Consider the following 16,349-nt stretch of genomic DNA (forward strand, 5'->3'; position numbering starts at 1 on the left):
AGGATTTCACATCCCCATTGCATTTTTAACCCAGCAGCCTATGAGGGAGGCGCTATTATTGCTCCTATTTTCCTATCAATAAATAAAGACACAGAGATGTGAAGTTGTGCTGAAAAAGAACTTCCTCTGTCTCTGAGGACCCCCCCCAAAAAAAAGATTAATAACAACCTTCATATATCCTAACAGACGTGAGGCAGTGGAATAAAAATACCTATGGGCCAGATATCACACTAAACAGCCTTCTGCGTCACTAAAATCTGAGCAAAACTCTTGCAAGACAGGGACTACGGGAACAGTTACATAGGCAAGAGACTGCGCTTCAGCCACTCAGAGGAATAACTTGCTTACATCAGGGAATTATTAAGTCTGTCTTTTTCCTGCTGTGCACACTATCCCTTATAATCATAATAAAATACGATATTGAGGATTACGATGCCACACAGAGACCAGCTGACACGAATTACCCACACCTCTAACAATGGGCACTGATGAGCAGCCCACTGAGGACAGGTTTCACAAGTACTTTAATGCATGGTGTTTTGGCGAAAATATGGGAGAAGGGATAAAAATCTATCCTGAAAGGGGCTGAGGGTAGGATGAAGAGGCGCAGGATTGACCTGGGGTGACATCGACATGGCTGTTTCAAGCCTGACCTGCAAGAGTTTCCGCCCCTGAGACAATCCACAAGGCAGGCTCTGCCCAGCACCTGGCAGAAGAACTGAGGGCGGACTAACCCTGTGCTTAACAGGAAACCAGGAAGCAACAGCCCATAAAACACACAGCCCTTAATGCTGCCTGCCGGGCGAAACTTCATAGAAAGTTCTCAAAGACTTTTTTTTTTTAAACATCTGGGTTTACCTGTTTGTGGATTAGCAAAACAAAAGTCATTTTCCCTCGGGTTGTTGGTGTAGCTTACACTGTAGAATGCCCACAGTGAGAATCAAGGAGCCTCTGAGTTTACTTGTTTGTGGGTTAACAAAACAGAAGTCATTTTCCCTCTGTTCGTGGTGTGGCTTACACTGTAGAATGCCCACAGTGAGAATCAAGGAGCCCACAGTGAAGGCGGGGAGCAGAGCAGGAGCCCTGGTGAGGTTTGGGATCCTGGCTCCAGCTGTCTCCAGGCTGTGGTTTGGCAGTTCCGCACCCCTCAACTCTGTAAAGCAATACGTCCTTTCCCATACCAGTCATGAGCTGGGTTTCCCTCAGAGCCCATCTACCACACGCATCAAGTGCCAGCTAGTCGTCTGAGAACAGAAGTGAGAAAGGGATCTCAGAGCTCCTGGGGACAGGGCCCAGTGAGAGACCCGGGAGGGAAGGGGAGGGGAGAGGAGGTGTTTGGGGAGACTTCCTGTGAGTCACTGGGTCCTTTGCCGGCTTCCCACACCCACCAGCTTCAAACCAGAAAGGCTGTCTGTCACACTCCTGCTTGAGTCAGGCTCCCTTCAGTGGGCTGGCGTTGATTTCAGCTGGTCGGCTGGCCCTCAGTGCTCTCAAACTTTTTTTTTTTTTTATTTTCGAGACAGGGTTTCTCCGTAGCTTTTTGGTTCCTGTCCTGGAACTAGCTCCTCTAGACCAGGCTGGCCTCGAACTCACAGAGATCCGCCTGCCTCTGCCTCCCGAGTGCTGGGATTAAAGGCGTGCGCCACCACCGCCCGGCAACTCTCAAACTTTTTAAGAGAACTTCTACCACCAGACCAGAGGGAAACAGCATCAATGGAAAGCTGGTGTGAGCTCACGCACGCACGAGTGCATGCGCACACATACACACACACACACAAGCTTTTCAGTCATGGAAACCTCTACAACACATAGAATGTATTATGTCATGGCTATAAAGATGGCTTAGCCATTAAGAATGTTTACTGTACAACCGTGAAGACCAGAGTTGGGACTCCAGTACACACAACATAACAAGCTGGTCATCTTGCAAATGTCTGTAACTGCAGCTCCAAGGCATCTACCCCTTCTTTGGTTCTCTGCGTGTGCACAGGCACACACCACACAGGCATGTGCACATACACGCACAGACAGCGTGCATAAATAAAATAAAATTTTAAGTGCATATGCTCCGTTCAGTGTAAGAATGATGTTATCAGAAGCTAAATAAGAATAATATTGTGCAAAAAAAAGAAAACCACCACATTCTACACAAGTAGAAAGACAGGCAGCAAATAACCACACCCAAAGTCCACTTCATGAGCCAGGCATGGTCCCTCGCTTCTGGAATCCCAATCTTTGTGAAGATGGAGCAGAAGAACTTCAGGCTAGCTTGGTCCTCATATCAAATCCTAGGGTAGCCTGGGCTAAAAAGTGAGACCCTTTTTATTTTGTTCCCAGATAAAAACAATTAGTCTGAGGAAATGGTTCTGGTAGGTGATTAAGTTTTTACCTTGCAAACACAAGGACTTGCGTTCAATCCTCAAAATCCACACCTTCCCCCAAAAAAATAAACAAAAAAACACCAAAAGCCAAATGCGGTGGCTCAGTCTTCTAATCCTTGTGTGGGAAGGTGGGAAACAGGCCCAGCCAGCCTAGCCTACTGACTGAGTTCCAGGCCTGGGAGAGGAACGATACCCAAGGTGATCCTCTGGTCTCCAGGTGCACTCTTGTATGTATGAATACACAACAGACACACACAGAGACGCACACACACTAGTAACCAAATCTGTGAATTAAGAGACTTACATTGGTGTGGCTGTTGAAAATGCCAAGTGTCACAACAGCGAGTGTGAGAAAGGACCTGGCTCCACAAGGTTTCTTACGTGTGTAAGAGTGTACCAGGCAGGGTGTCAATCAGTACAACTTTGGGAACCAGTTTGATACTGTCTTACAAAGCCCAGATCTCACAGCGCGCAAACCAGCAATTCCTTTCCTAGGCGAAAGCATATTTAAACATGTAAATCTACTAGCTGGAGTGTAAACACAGGAAAAAATAAAGAAGCGGGGATGCGAAGGGAAGGCTGAGCCCCCTGCACCGCAGAGGCTAAGTCATTCTCGTGTGTCTGAGTCTTCATATGGTGGACCCTCAAAAACACACACCATGCCGAATTACTCGTGACAATAATCTTTTAGGAATACCTTTTAGGCCAGGTATAGCTGTGTGCATCTTTAATCCCAGCCTTCTGGAGGCAGAGACAGGAAGATCTCTGTGAGTTGGAGGCCAGCCTGGTCTACAGAGTGAGTTACAAGCCAGCCAAGGTTACATAGTGAGAACCTTTTTCACAAAGGGGGGGGGGAGGGGGGAGGGAAGAGAAAGTCATAAAGATAAAAATTATATTTAAAATACACACATATATATTATATGTTTTATATATATGAAAGCAAGCAAATGGTGACAGGAAGATTCAGGTGGTGCCTATCTATAATTATCTGTAGTCAGACAAGGGAATGACTCCTGGGTGCATAGAAATTCTAATTTAGGAATAGCAGCGGTTTTATGGGAATGTATTACATTAAAAAATTAATAGAGCCATTCATGTGCCCACACTGAGAGTATATCATGGGCCAGGAATTAAGATTAATCTGCTTTGTGCAACTGGAGTCTACAGAAATAAGTTAAACGATGTTTCAAGAAGATATCTATCTTGAAGTTTATGTACCGTCAGGCATGCCTGGAGATACAAATGGCTCCGCGGGAGGTTGCCAAAGGTCTGTTTGGGGTGAGTGGGTTGTTTGCTTGCTTGCTTTTACCCATCCATCTCATAAGATGCAAGAAAATAGCCAAGGCTAGCAGCACAGAAGGCTGGGCCACACTGCCTGACTAGAAGCGAGCTCGGTTGGTTCCGGGTACAACTCAGGAGGTGGAAGCAGAAGGTTGATGAGTTGAAGTGAGTCCGTGAGACCCTGTTTCTAAAAATCAAAACAAAAACAAACAAGACATTCTTTAAGGTGGGTGTAGAGGCTCACACCTTTAATCCCAACGTTCAGGAGGTTAAGACCAACTGATTCAAATGAGTTCCAGGCCATCCCACATCACGGAGGAAAAGAAGTTAGCAGAAGGATGATATGAACTAACTAATGAACCCTGAAGCCCTGGAATACCGTGGAAGCCCTGAAATACCTTGGTCGCTCTGGAGTACACAGGGAGCCAAGCTCAGCAAAGCTCGGCTCTTTCGGTTTATCTCTCACCCAACAATCTAGGAGAAAACCAGGAGCGCTGGAAACAATGTTGCACACCTCTAATGCTAGCCACCGGGAGACGGAAGCAGCAGCACAGCCAAAAGTTCAAGGCTGGCCTGGTCAACAGCGGAAAGACCTTATCTCATCTCCACGCACCCCACCCCCCCACAGAGGCTTAAGAATTACTCTTTCCAAATTCATTCTAAATTCTTCTAAAGCAGGAATGTCTCCAGAGGGCTCTAGGCAGATCAATTGCACCCTGCACGAACCCAACCTCAAGCTCTCAGTGGTGGCACTGACTGGGGAAACTGAGTCAAATTCTCTCTTAAATATTCTGGTTTTAAAGAAATAACTAGTCAGGAGGTGATGATTCACGTCTTTAATCCCAGCACTCGGGAGGCAGAGGCAGGCGGATCTCTGGGAGTTCGAGACCAGCCTGGTCTACAGAGCTAGTTCCAGGACAGGCTCCAAAGCCACAGAGAAACCCTGTCTCGAAAAACCAAAAAAAAAAAAAAAACCAAAAACAAAAAACTAGCCAAGTGATGGCGGCACACAGCTTTAATCCCAGCACTTAGGGAGTAGAGACAGGAGAATCTTCAAGTTCAAGGCCAGCCTAGCCTACAGAGTGAGCTCCAGAACAGCCAGGAAAAGAAAGAGAAACCCAAAAACCAAAAATGAAGAAAGAGAACGAACTAAAAAGGAGTTTTAGACTTCGCTGTGATCTTCCATGGAAGCTGGTTCACAGCATTTGCATAATAGCTAACTTGTCCAATTGTTTTAATTACCATAGACTCATATAATCAACCGAAAGAAACATCCCCAAATCTGTGAATGAAGTCCTTTCATAAACCAGGCAGGGTGGCATGTGCTTTCTTGCAGTCTCAGCATTCAGGTGGAGGCAAGAGGATCAGAAGTTCATTCTTGGCTACACAGTGAGTTCAAGGCCAGCCTGGACTACAAGAGATAATCTGTTATAACTTATTAAAAATCAAAACCACTGCAGTCTTCAGGCAGGCCTGTTCCTACTTTGCCTGCGAGTAGTTCTGAGGCACTAAGTCATTTGGTTCCTGGGGGGTTTAATAGGTAGAAATGATAATTTTAAAGGAACACAGGTTTCCAGAGATCTGCTTGATAACTCAGAAAAAAAGCCACGTGTGACCACGTGGGAGTGAAAGTTATAAGAAAGAAGACAAATAATCCACTTAGATGCCCCAGAGCACATTCCTGTTGCTCAGCAGAATAAGCTGAGCCCACACGGATGGAAGCGGTGCCAGGGCCAAGGCACTGGGTTATGGAAGGGAGCGTGTTCTCGGGTTGCAAACGTGCAGTGAAGAGTTTAACTGTACCTCTTGGGGCTATAGAAGGACGGCTCGGTGGTTACGAGAACTTGCTGTGCAACCGGAAGGACCAGAGTTCAAATCCTAGCACCCCTGCGGCAAGCTAGGGATCCTGAGTGTTCCTGTAACCCCAGCTCCAAAGGGAATGGAGGCAGGGATTTTTAGGGCTTGCTGGGTTCCAACCAATCCAAGAAAACCTTGAGCCCTGGCTCGGGAGAGATTCTGTCTCAAAGGAAAGGGCAGAGAGTGACAGAGGAGGACACGCAACACTCCTGACCTCTGTGTGCACGAAGGCACACGCAAGCACAGATAGACAAACACATACTAAATCAGTAAATGGACTTTTTTTAAGTTTTTTTTTTTTGGTTTGATATGAGACAGGGTCTTGCTAACTATCTCCAACTGTCCTAAAATCATTTGTAGCCCAAGCTGACCTTGGAACTCACAGCAATCCTCCTGCCTCAGTCTCTCAGTGGTGGGACTACAAAAGTGTGCCATGATGCCCAATTAAGAATTTCAAGTAAAGGTATTTTTTTCTTGCCAAAATCTCTAGGATTAGCAGCAAATGGGCCTCCTAAGTAATTAAATGGATTGACCTGCCCTAGAGAGTTGTCGAGGACCAGCCAACTCTATTGGAGAATAGCTGCCAAAAATTCTGCATAGATAAACTAGCCGAAGTGAGAGATCATTACACAGGAAGTGCCACTCAGTTCGATTTTTAAGGAAAGTTCGTGTTTAGAAGAGAGGGCTTAAAGCTTTCTGCAAAACCAGCCTGTTTGAAATAAGTAAGTAATAGAAGGAAATTGCTCTAGCTTTTTTGTGTGAGGGGCGGGGGATAAAGGGTGTTTGTTGTAAAGATCTAACTGTTCAGTTGTGGTTGTTTTGAGACAGGGTCTCCTGTAGCCCTGATTGGCCAGGAGATGGTCAAGGCTGGATTGACCATGAACTCCTGATCCTTCTCCTCAGATGAAAGAGCTGTACACCACCATCCCAGTTTAGGAAGTGCTGTGGAATTGAACCCAGGTCCTTTGGTGTGCTGGGCTTTACACACTGAGCTACGGCCTCAATGCCTAAAATTTAAATGAGCTTACCAAAACACTCATCAAAACAGTTTCCAGGCTTGGCGACTCACATTGTCTGCCCACGTGGCCACCTTCTCTAAACATCTCTGAAAGCTGCCCTTCAGAAAGCACCTACTCTTACTCCAGTCCTAGCTCTGACATCTTATTTACCACATCAAATAAAAGGAGAGGACCACACATGGACCGCCATGATTCTCCCAGAATATGGGTTATTAAACGAAAATTCCAGTACCAGGTATGGGATAGCTCCCTTTGAGCTACTGGTCAGGGAAGTCCCACAGGCCCCCAAAACAACCCAGGCTACTGCCATTGCTCTTGGTTAGCTGCTAGAACCAGGTGGGAAGACTCTAGCACTGAGACAATATGCTTTAGGTGCAAGACAGAGGAAGCAAGCTATAAGCGACCTGAAAACATCCTCTGATGACTAGTGCCAGAAGATGCTATGTAGACACCAACGGTACCCATGCAGCCAACCCTCTATGCTACAATACCACCCTGAAAGGTAAGACGTGCCCGGTGATGTAATAGTGGCATGAATGGCATGGGGTCAAGCAACGGCTTTTAGACTGAACTTGAGACTGGCTTCACGGGAAGGAATTCATGTCTGGTACTATATATAAGCTTGGTCAAAAGCCTATGGCTCTGGGGAGGTCACAAGGCCCAAGAGGAACCTATTCCTGTCATTTTGCTAAACAACACTGCTTTCTAAGTATTCATGCTTCACTTATAGATGAGCGTTTTCCTCAACTTTGGCCAGAAAAACTTCTCTCTGCAGTGGTCAGCAGTTAATATGGAGACTCGTCACTAGCCAAGTGCTAAGAATAAGTGCCTATTGAGGGCTTGGCCCTAAATGGGACATCTCTAGCAACCCCTCCTCATCCTTCAGGCTCAGGAAAGAGGTGGGAAAATGTAGGGACTGGAGGATGGAGAAGAGTGTGTGAAATTCTCTCTTTGGGTCATGATATGGCCGTTGCACCCATAAACTCAATACATCTATAAGCTCAGCAAGCAGTCATCAGGCTCAGAGTCATTAACAACAAAACCAGAGAGGATACAAGGGGGAAGGGAGGTGCAGGGAGTTTCTGGGGGGAGCTGGTGGTGCATATAATCAGCCAGCATTATTTACATGTATTAAGATAATAAGATATTCCATTTTTAAAATTGGTTGTTGTTGGTTTTTTTTTTTTTTTAAGCGTTTCCACAGAACTGTCCCATCTCCAGAATGGGAAGAACTGCTACCATTTTGGATTTGTGCCAAGGGCAAAGTACTACAGGAGCTTCCAAGATGAGCTACAGCCTCTGCCCTAAGGCACGTTCCAGGGCTAATGGTAATTATTGTCAAGTTCAACAGTAAGCACAGTGCGGGTTGGGGACATATATCATACAGGTAGAGAAGAGGGCCTCCAACCAAGATGTGTGTGGGGCCATGTTGGAAAGAGTCACACATCCACTCTTTTTTGGGGGGGTTGTTTTTTTGGGGGGGTTGGTTTTTCGAGACAGGGTTTCTCTGTAGCTTTGGAGCCTATCCTGGCACTAGCTCTTGTAGACCAGGCTGGCCTCGAACTCACGGAGATCCACCTGCCTCTGCCTCCCGAGGGCTGGGATAAAGGCGTGCGCCACCACCCCCTGGCACACACATCCATTCTTTAAGCCTCCTCGAGAAGAAGGCAGCAAACAGTAAGGAGGGAGACCCAGGAAAAAGGCTGGGTGGTCACAACGGAAGCGCGGACGTCTCTATCGCTGAAGTGATCAGTCTTGTGGTCAGTGAACCAGGAGTGGGAAGTGTGCAGGTGACAGAGACTTTGTACTCCCACAGAGACAAATACAGTATGAGTCCAGGCCATCACCAGACAGCATCTAGAGAAGTCAGATTCACAGACGAAGTAGACAGAGGTTGGCCATATGGCAGAGCAGGTAAAGGTACTTACTGCCAAGCCTGATGACCTGAGTTCAATCCCCAGAGCCCGCATGGCGGAAGAAGAGAATGACTCCTATACTCCTGCGGCATGAGCATACCCACATATACACAGATGGATATGATGAATACACAGATATCTTTAAAGGAAAGGAAGGGAAGCGGGAAAGGAGGAAAGGAAAAAAGAAAGGAAGGTATGAAGATTGAAGACAGGGGCACAGGGGCAGGTGCTGCCAGGGCCGAGAAGGCAGGGAATAGTCTGGTTTGTTTGTGTTTGTTTGTGGTTTGTTTGGAATTAGGAATGCGTTCTGCAAGAGGACAGTGATGAAGGCTACACCGTCTGATGATGCCTGCCTCTGTTGTCTGCGAACAGCACACACAGAAGTAGCTAAAAAGGAAAAGGTCAGACTATGGGCATTTCAGCATCATTTTTAAAACCGAAATCAACTATCATGAACAGGTAAAAAGGAAGAAGAGAGAAATGGAGGAGGGAGGAAGGAGGCTGTTAGGAGAGGGACATGCAGTCATGTGACCTCTATTGTGCGACCAGTGGCTCTCAGACTTGTGTTAGCTGTAGCTTTCTACAAACACAGAGGATAGACTAAACCTTGTTACCCTCCCCAAGTTCTTGTGTTGGAATCTCATCCCCAAGCTGACCGTATTTGGAGGCACAGCTCTGGGAGGTGCTTAGGTCGTGAGGATGTGTGCTGGTTATTTTTGTCAATTTGATATAAACGAGTAACTGGAGAAGATGGAAACGTGGAACCTGAGCTGAGGAGCTGCCCCCATCAGACTAACCTATAGGCAAGTCTGTGGGGCATTGTCTTGATTAATGATTGACATGAGAAAGCCAAACCACCCCTGCGGGTGCCATCCCTGGGCAGGTCCTGAGTTATATAAGAAAACCAACTGAATGGAGCCACAGGGAGTAAGCCAGTAAGCAATGTTCCTCCCTGACCTCTGCTTCAGTTCCTGACTTGAGTTCCTTCCTTGGTTTCCCTGCATAACAGATGAAAGCAAACCCGTTCCTCCCCAGCTTGCTTTGCAGCACAGTGGTTTTCACAACAGAGAAGGTAACTGGGACAGGGTTCTTCTCTATGCCCGGGACTGGCACACAGAAGAGAGTGCCCTCTGACCCCTCTGCCACGTAAGGGCACTGTGAGAAGAAGGCTGTCCGTGAGGCGGTAGATATGCCTACACCAGACACCAAGTCTGCAGGAGCCTCAGCCTCAGACATCCCACTCTCCAGCGACAAGAAATGACTTCCTGCCTTCTCCAAGCTGCCCAGCCTGGACGGCTGCTATTAAATAATCTGGACATCTTGCATAAAATCCCAGTTATACAAAACAGCAATAGCAATGTGTCTGTGGATGCCAGAGACCAGCTGAGAAACTCACCAGGTCCCATTCTTCACTCGCTCCCCAGGGTAACCTCTGGGGAACCTCCAGGGACCCCCAAGATACATCTCAGTTCGTACACCGTCGGTGCAGGTGAAGGGAGGCATCCTACAGCCTGGGCTGAAGATACGACGTGGTGAGGCTTCCGAACTAGTAAAGCAGGTTCACTTTGGAATCAGCCACAACTCACTCACTCTCTCTCTCTCTCTCTCTCTCTCTCTCTCTCTCTCTCTCTCTCTCTCTCTCTCTGCGGCTCGCCAGCTATGTGACACAAGCGAGTTACTCATCCGATCCGTCAAATGAGAAACCAAACTGTGTAGGTGTGTCGCAGGACTGGTGAAATGCAAGCAGGGAATTCTCGTTTGATGAGAGCTGTTGCTGCCCTTTTGTTTTATCTGACACCTCTCTGACTGTGTGACGCCCTGGATGGAAGCCACAAGAGTCCGGATGAGAGATGGTAAAGGTGGACGCTGAAGTCAGGACTGTAAGGACTGAAGGGGAGATGGGCTCTAGGAATAGTCTAGAAACGATGTCAAGATGAAGAGCAAGCTCTGGCAGCCACCCATCCTCTCTACTTTCAAATTAGTCTGGGAAAGGAGCAAAGAGAAGCAGGACAAACCCAGAGGTGGTCGAGAACTATTCTGGGGAAGGCACTACATCCTGGGTAGCGTGGACAGAGGCCAGTGGAGGGCCTGCTGGAAGAGAACCTTTAAGTTCTACTCTCTCCTCTCCCCTGTGCCACACAGAGGCGATCCCTGCATGTCCTCTGACTCTGTGCAGTGCCCAGGAAGTGACGACACAGGTCAGATGGGAGCAGCACCCAGCAAAGCCCTCAACTGTGTGCTGTGGCCCAGGGTCGGCAGGAGAATGAACACTCAGCACAGAGCTGTGCTCTGAGAGTGGAAACGGGAAGTCATTGGGCACCATGAAGTCCAAATGTCTGAAGCAGTTAAAAACAAACATGAGACAATGTCCGGAGACATCTTTGGTTGTCACATTGGATGTGTGTTGTGCCGGCATCTGTTGGACAGAGGCCAGGATACACAGCTGCCCGCAAAGAGGAATCATCCAGTTCAAAGTGTGCTAGAATAAAGTATATAACAGTGGACAAAACTTGGCTTTTCTCCTCCTGCCTCCTGAGTCTAGAAGAAGCAGATCGTAATTAATTGTGTAATAGAGGGGACTGGGAGAATTTACAGAGACTGCTAGAATAAAGGACTACCCAGGTCCTCACAAGCACAAAGCATATGAAAGCTCCCATTTCATATAACTTCCTTAAACAATGCTACATAACAACACCCTTCATAGGGCTAGAGAGATGAATCAGCAATTAAAAGACTGCTCTTCCAGAAGACATGGGTTCGGTCCCTAGCACCCACATGGGGTCACAACTATAACTCCAGTCTAAGGTGATCTAATGTCAACTGACCTCCTTAGGCACCAAGCAGGCATGTGGTGCACAGACATACATCTAGACAAAACACCCTTCACCTAATGTCCCTATAGACGGTGAACAGTATCAAGGAGTGATACCTCCTGTGGACTGATGGATGGTGACAAGGAGTGCTCCCCTCCTGTGGACTGATGGGTGGTGACAAGGTGTGCTCCCCTCCTGTGGACTGATGGATAGGGACAAGGAGTGCTCCCCTCCTGTGGACTGATGGGTGGTGACAAGGAGTTCTCTCCTTCTGTGGACTGTCCTATACACGGACAGAAATAAAGAGCTTGCTTGTAGGCTGATGGGCGACTACGGCTCAGCCTCCTCCAGTCAGTGCCCTCCACACACTAAGCTCCTTCCAGTCCTTTAAGCAAAACCCTCTCTAGCCCTTCCAGTCTTGCTACCTCTCTCACCTGGTAGGAAGAAAACCTCAAGCTTCTCAGCTGCCCCTCACCCCTGTTCTCTGCTCTCCTTTGTGCCAACCCTGAACTTTGGAAGGCAGCTCTCTTCACTACCGTAGCCCAGCACCACCACTGAACTTTGGAATTACTCCTCTGGCACTTACCATGATTCCTTTACTATAATTTGATTATGAACCTTCTTGGAAACAGGAATTAAACAGGGCCTGGACCTGGATATAGATAACTAAGGTGTATTGAATGAAAAAAGGAAACCTGACCAGCATGGCGTTACAAAAATACAAAAAGAATACAATAGTTCTGTCTCAAAACTTTATCCTTCATTGGTTAAGGACAAAGATAAGAACATGAAAGAATTAAGTTTTCTACTAGACAGAAAGTTGACAATCATACAGAATATGCATTTTGAAATATATGAATAAATTAAGGCCTTGTCAGATGGTAAACTGCCTGATAGTGTAAAAATACTAAGTGCCTCTGGCACTTCTGGAAATCCAAGCTTTTTGTTAGAATATATCATTTGACTAGAGAGCCATAAACAACAAAAGTCAGGTTCAAGGTGAGGGTGGTGGCGGTGCATGCCTTTAATTCCAGCACTTGGGAGGCAGAGGCAGGTGAACCTCTAAGTCCAAGGCCAGTCTGTTTCATAGAGCAAGAGCAAGTTCCAGGACAGCTAGGGCTACGTAAAGAAACCCTGTTTCGGAAAAACAAAGTCAGGTTCCGGAACAGAACCTGTTGGGGGATATTCTGGGACTGTTACCCTGAATGCTTCAGACATTAGCGCCATTAAACTTGTGGGATGAGTACTCCAAGGATTCGAGACGTTTCCCCCTCCTCTGTCTTTAAGACAAAGGGTCACTATGGTTGGCCTTGAACTCCCAGCATGCCTTTGAATATTCCCTCCCACTTTCTGAGTGCTAGGACTACAGTTAGGTACCACCATAATCAGCTAGTCATCAACCCCAAAGAAAAATGTCTGTACCCTAAGGGAGAGAGAGATGTCAAGAGTTGGGGTCACCTAGAATATACGCTTCAGATAAAAAAGGCAATCCACTTCAGGCCATTAACTTTTTCCTGTATTTAGTACCCACATGTCGGGCTGGAGAGATGGCTCAGTGGTTAAGAGCATGGCCTGCTCTTCCAAAGGTCCTGAGTTCAATTCCCAGCAACCACATGGTGGCTCACAACCATCTATAAAAGAGGTCTTGCGCCCTCTTCTGGCCTTCAGGCATACAGACAGAATATTGTATACATAATAAATAAACAAATATTTGGGACTGGAGAGATGGCTCAGTGGTTAAGTACCCACATGTCAAAAGTGGTATTCTCGGTGAAAAGAACAGAAAAGGAAAAACAAAATTTAAAAAACTCTATGAAACTATAAGCTATCTCTCTGTGTCCTGTCTTTTCTCCACACCCCACAGTTCCCTGGACGAGAATGTTATGAATTCAAGGCCAGCTGCAGATAATGCAGCAACTTAAAAGTTAGCGTGGCCTACTTGACACACCAAAAAACAGCAATAACAAAGAACATAAATTGCAGGCCGTGACCCTCAGAATAAACATCAACACAGGGAGGCATTTGGAGTGTGGTTAATGAATAGGAGGCCTAATGAACTTTGTCATGGAAACCAGATACACACACCTTGTAGTTCCAGGTACTCAGGGGTTTGGGCAAGAGGATCATTCAAACACAAGAGTCAGCGGCCAGCTTGAAGACAACAGAGAGACACCGCATGAGAAAAGGGGTGTGGGTGGCTAAAAGCAGAAGATGAGCAAATGTTGTTCGTGGGCTCTGCCATGACTCCAGCACCATACTGCTGAGCTAAACTTCCTTTCCTAGCATGCAATTCTGGACCGCAAAAAGAAACGGTTTATGACCAAAGAAAAGCAGGAATAAAAGAACTTTGTCATCTCTCAGCTATTCATTCATTCATTCATTCATTCATTCATTCTTGAGCTATGGGCCGTGCAGAACCCACAAGGGAGAAGAGCAAGGCCTGCTGTGATGCGGGGCCACCCACCAGGAGTGTAAAACACCCACAAACCACCACCACACGAGAGAGTAAAAGGCCTCAGGGGGGTTCAAAATAAACCTCACTGAGAGAAGGAAGAAATCCCACGGGGCTCCTAGACTCTTCTGATCATAAAACATACTATCTGAAAACGCTACGCTACGAAGAGAAAAACCACGCCTGCTAGTTCTTGGTACTGCTTGCTGAGCTGAGATCTGCTAGATTATCTACCCCGGCCTTAGGGTCACTGGCATCTTCCCAGGTACCACCTCTTCCCATTACCGAGGAATGGAGAGCGCCGATGGTGACAACTAGCCCATGCAGGACACTGAAAAGGGCTCTCTCTTCCCACTGCTGTGTGGTCAACCAGCGACTCCTCTCTCAGCCCTGCAGGCTAAGCAGGTGGGGAGGGGGGGGCAGTGATGGCGAAGACTGCTAGTAATCTTTTCTTGCATTATTTATTGACTTATTTATTTACTGCCCATGTATGTGTATGTGTGTGGTACATGTGTCATACATGCCACAGCACACGTGTAGAGATCAGAGGACAGTTAGGGGAACTTGAAGCTCCTTCCATCGTGTATGTTCTGGGTATTGAACTCAGGTAATCGGGCTTGGTGGCAGGAGTATTTAAGCGCTGAGCCATCTTGCCTTCCCAACCCGCCCCCATTTTTTAATTTCTTATTTATTTATTTATTTATTTATTTATTTATTTATTTATTTTTGCTCTTGTTGAGAACTGAACCCAGTGTCTGACCCAGGCTAAGCATGAATTCTCTCACACTGCGCTGCAATACCGCCACAATTTTCAAATAGCACACAAGAACTGGGTGACTTGTCCAAGCAAGGCCAGCTCACTAAGATTTGAATTCAAAGTCTGACCCCTTAGTTATGTCACGGTAACGTCTCCCCGCTAAGAAATAACTGCTAAAATACCAGGACATTACACAGCTGGAAGAGAATGGTCGATTTGGGGCCAATCTACTCCTTTGAACATGCGCATCTATTTTAAAACTATGCTTATTTGTGACAAAAAAATGCATGTATACACATTTATTGACCAGCTCTGAAAATGAGATGCCTTTTCAAGGGTGTAGCTTTCAAAAATCTTTCCTGAAATTCATTGCCCAGGGTGGATAGTGACATATGCCTGTAACCCTGGCTCTCTCATAATCCCCAGGTGAACGAACGGCTTAGCCTTGTGTTTCCCTACCTAGAAAGTGGGTCTAACAATAGCGCCATATCCTAAAGTGAAGGAGATGCGGTGCTATTGTCCACATAAATGGCTAAGCGCAGTGCCTGGCACGGAGTGAATGCTCGGTAAATGGATTTCATTATTTGGATGTTAGCCTCTATGTGTCTTCAGAACGCAAGTCGTCCAGCGACCACAGAAAGCTTTCCCCAGAGTCGCTGCCAAGTCTTTAAGAACATCCCTCCCTACCTAGGGCCCCACGGAGCACAGTGACATCAGCCACCTGCTTCCCTGGACCGTCGCTCCGGAGGTGGTCACGTCACCTCGCTCAAGCCCCAAAACAGGGTAGACGCAGTCTCCGTCCGGTTTACCACAGCACAAAACTTAACCCAGCTTGCTCACTTGAGTGAACTCCGGTTGGAGGCTGAAAGAATGCGGGCGCCGCGCCAGGAAGGGCAGCACTTCCACCTGCCAAGCGACAGGGTGGGCAGCCCTCCTCCACTGCGTCCACGGGGACACCCACCCTGCCGCGGGGGCGCGGGGACCGATCTCACAGTGCCAGCTGGATGAATCCCCTGCACATCCTCTGAAAACCATCGCCGCGGTTTCTAAGGGTGTGCCACGGTATGGGAGCACCCAGTTGAAAAGAGACCTTCCGGGTGCGAGTGAGCAGTGCTCCGAACCCAAGTCGGGGCGCCGCCGCCCCCGCAGACACGTGTGCGCGGGTCCCGCCACCCGGGCCCGCCCCGCGCTGCACTCACCAGGTGAAGAGTTTGCTTCGGATCCTGCTCAGGTGGCTGCCGATCGTGGCCATGGAGCCCAACGCCTGGGGCTCCGTGACCCCTGCGCTCGCCGGCGATTCGGCCTCCATGGGGTCCCTACGAGCCTCTCGTGCCCGGAATCCCGAGAAGTGCCCCGGCCCGGAAGACAGGAGGCGGCGCCTGTGAGGACAGCGCGGTCTCGGCCCGCGCCTTGCCTTGCTCTCCTGCTGCGCTCGCTCGCGCGCTCGCGTCCCCGGCTCGTGCGACAAATCATTAACTGTCAAGCCCTTAGGGCCAGAGGATGCTTTTACAGATCATCACCTGGCACCTCAGGGAAGCTGGGAAGCTGGGGGGCGGAGGGGGAGTTGGGGAGAGAAAAGGCAGGTTTGTTTTCTCAGCTAGCGTCGGTGCTGGGTAGGACACAGTGTAAATTTAAGAGATTGGGGGTTGGGCTTCTTCTCTCACCCCCCACCCCCCGAACCCGGGTGGGTGGAGTTGATTTGGCTAGCTTGTTTGACCTCACTCTGTAGCCCTGACTATTCTGGAACGCCTCACGTAGCCGAGGCTAATCTCGAACTCGCAACACTCTTCCTGCTTCCAGAGGGCTGGGATTCACAGGCCAGCACTCCCACACCCGGCACATTTCAGGATTTTATGGTTCCTTGTTTGAAATC

At 47.9% G+C, this 16,349-nt stretch overlaps 1 protein-coding gene across 1 annotated transcript in view; it reads right to left on the reverse strand.

Moving 5' to 3' along the window:
- Positions 1-16,026, reverse strand: part of Slc35f2 (solute carrier family 35 member F2) — a 46,134-nt gene extending 30,108 nt beyond the window's left edge. Inside the window, exon 1 of the mRNA XM_050119439.1 lies at positions 15,676-16,026. Coding sequence (XP_049975396.1) covers positions 15,676-15,785 — 110 coding nt within the window. The 5' untranslated portion in view covers positions 15,786-16,026. The remainder of the gene's footprint in view (positions 1-15,675) is intronic.
- Positions 16,027-16,349: the final 323 nt, after the last annotated feature.

Source organism: Alexandromys fortis, unplaced genomic scaffold (genome assembly GCF_014885135.2).
Source record: "Alexandromys fortis isolate MF-2015 unplaced genomic scaffold, M_Fortis_MF-2015_v1.1 scaffold_167, whole genome shotgun sequence".
Classification (NCBI taxonomy): Eukaryota; Metazoa; Chordata; class Mammalia; order Rodentia; family Cricetidae; genus Alexandromys; species Alexandromys fortis.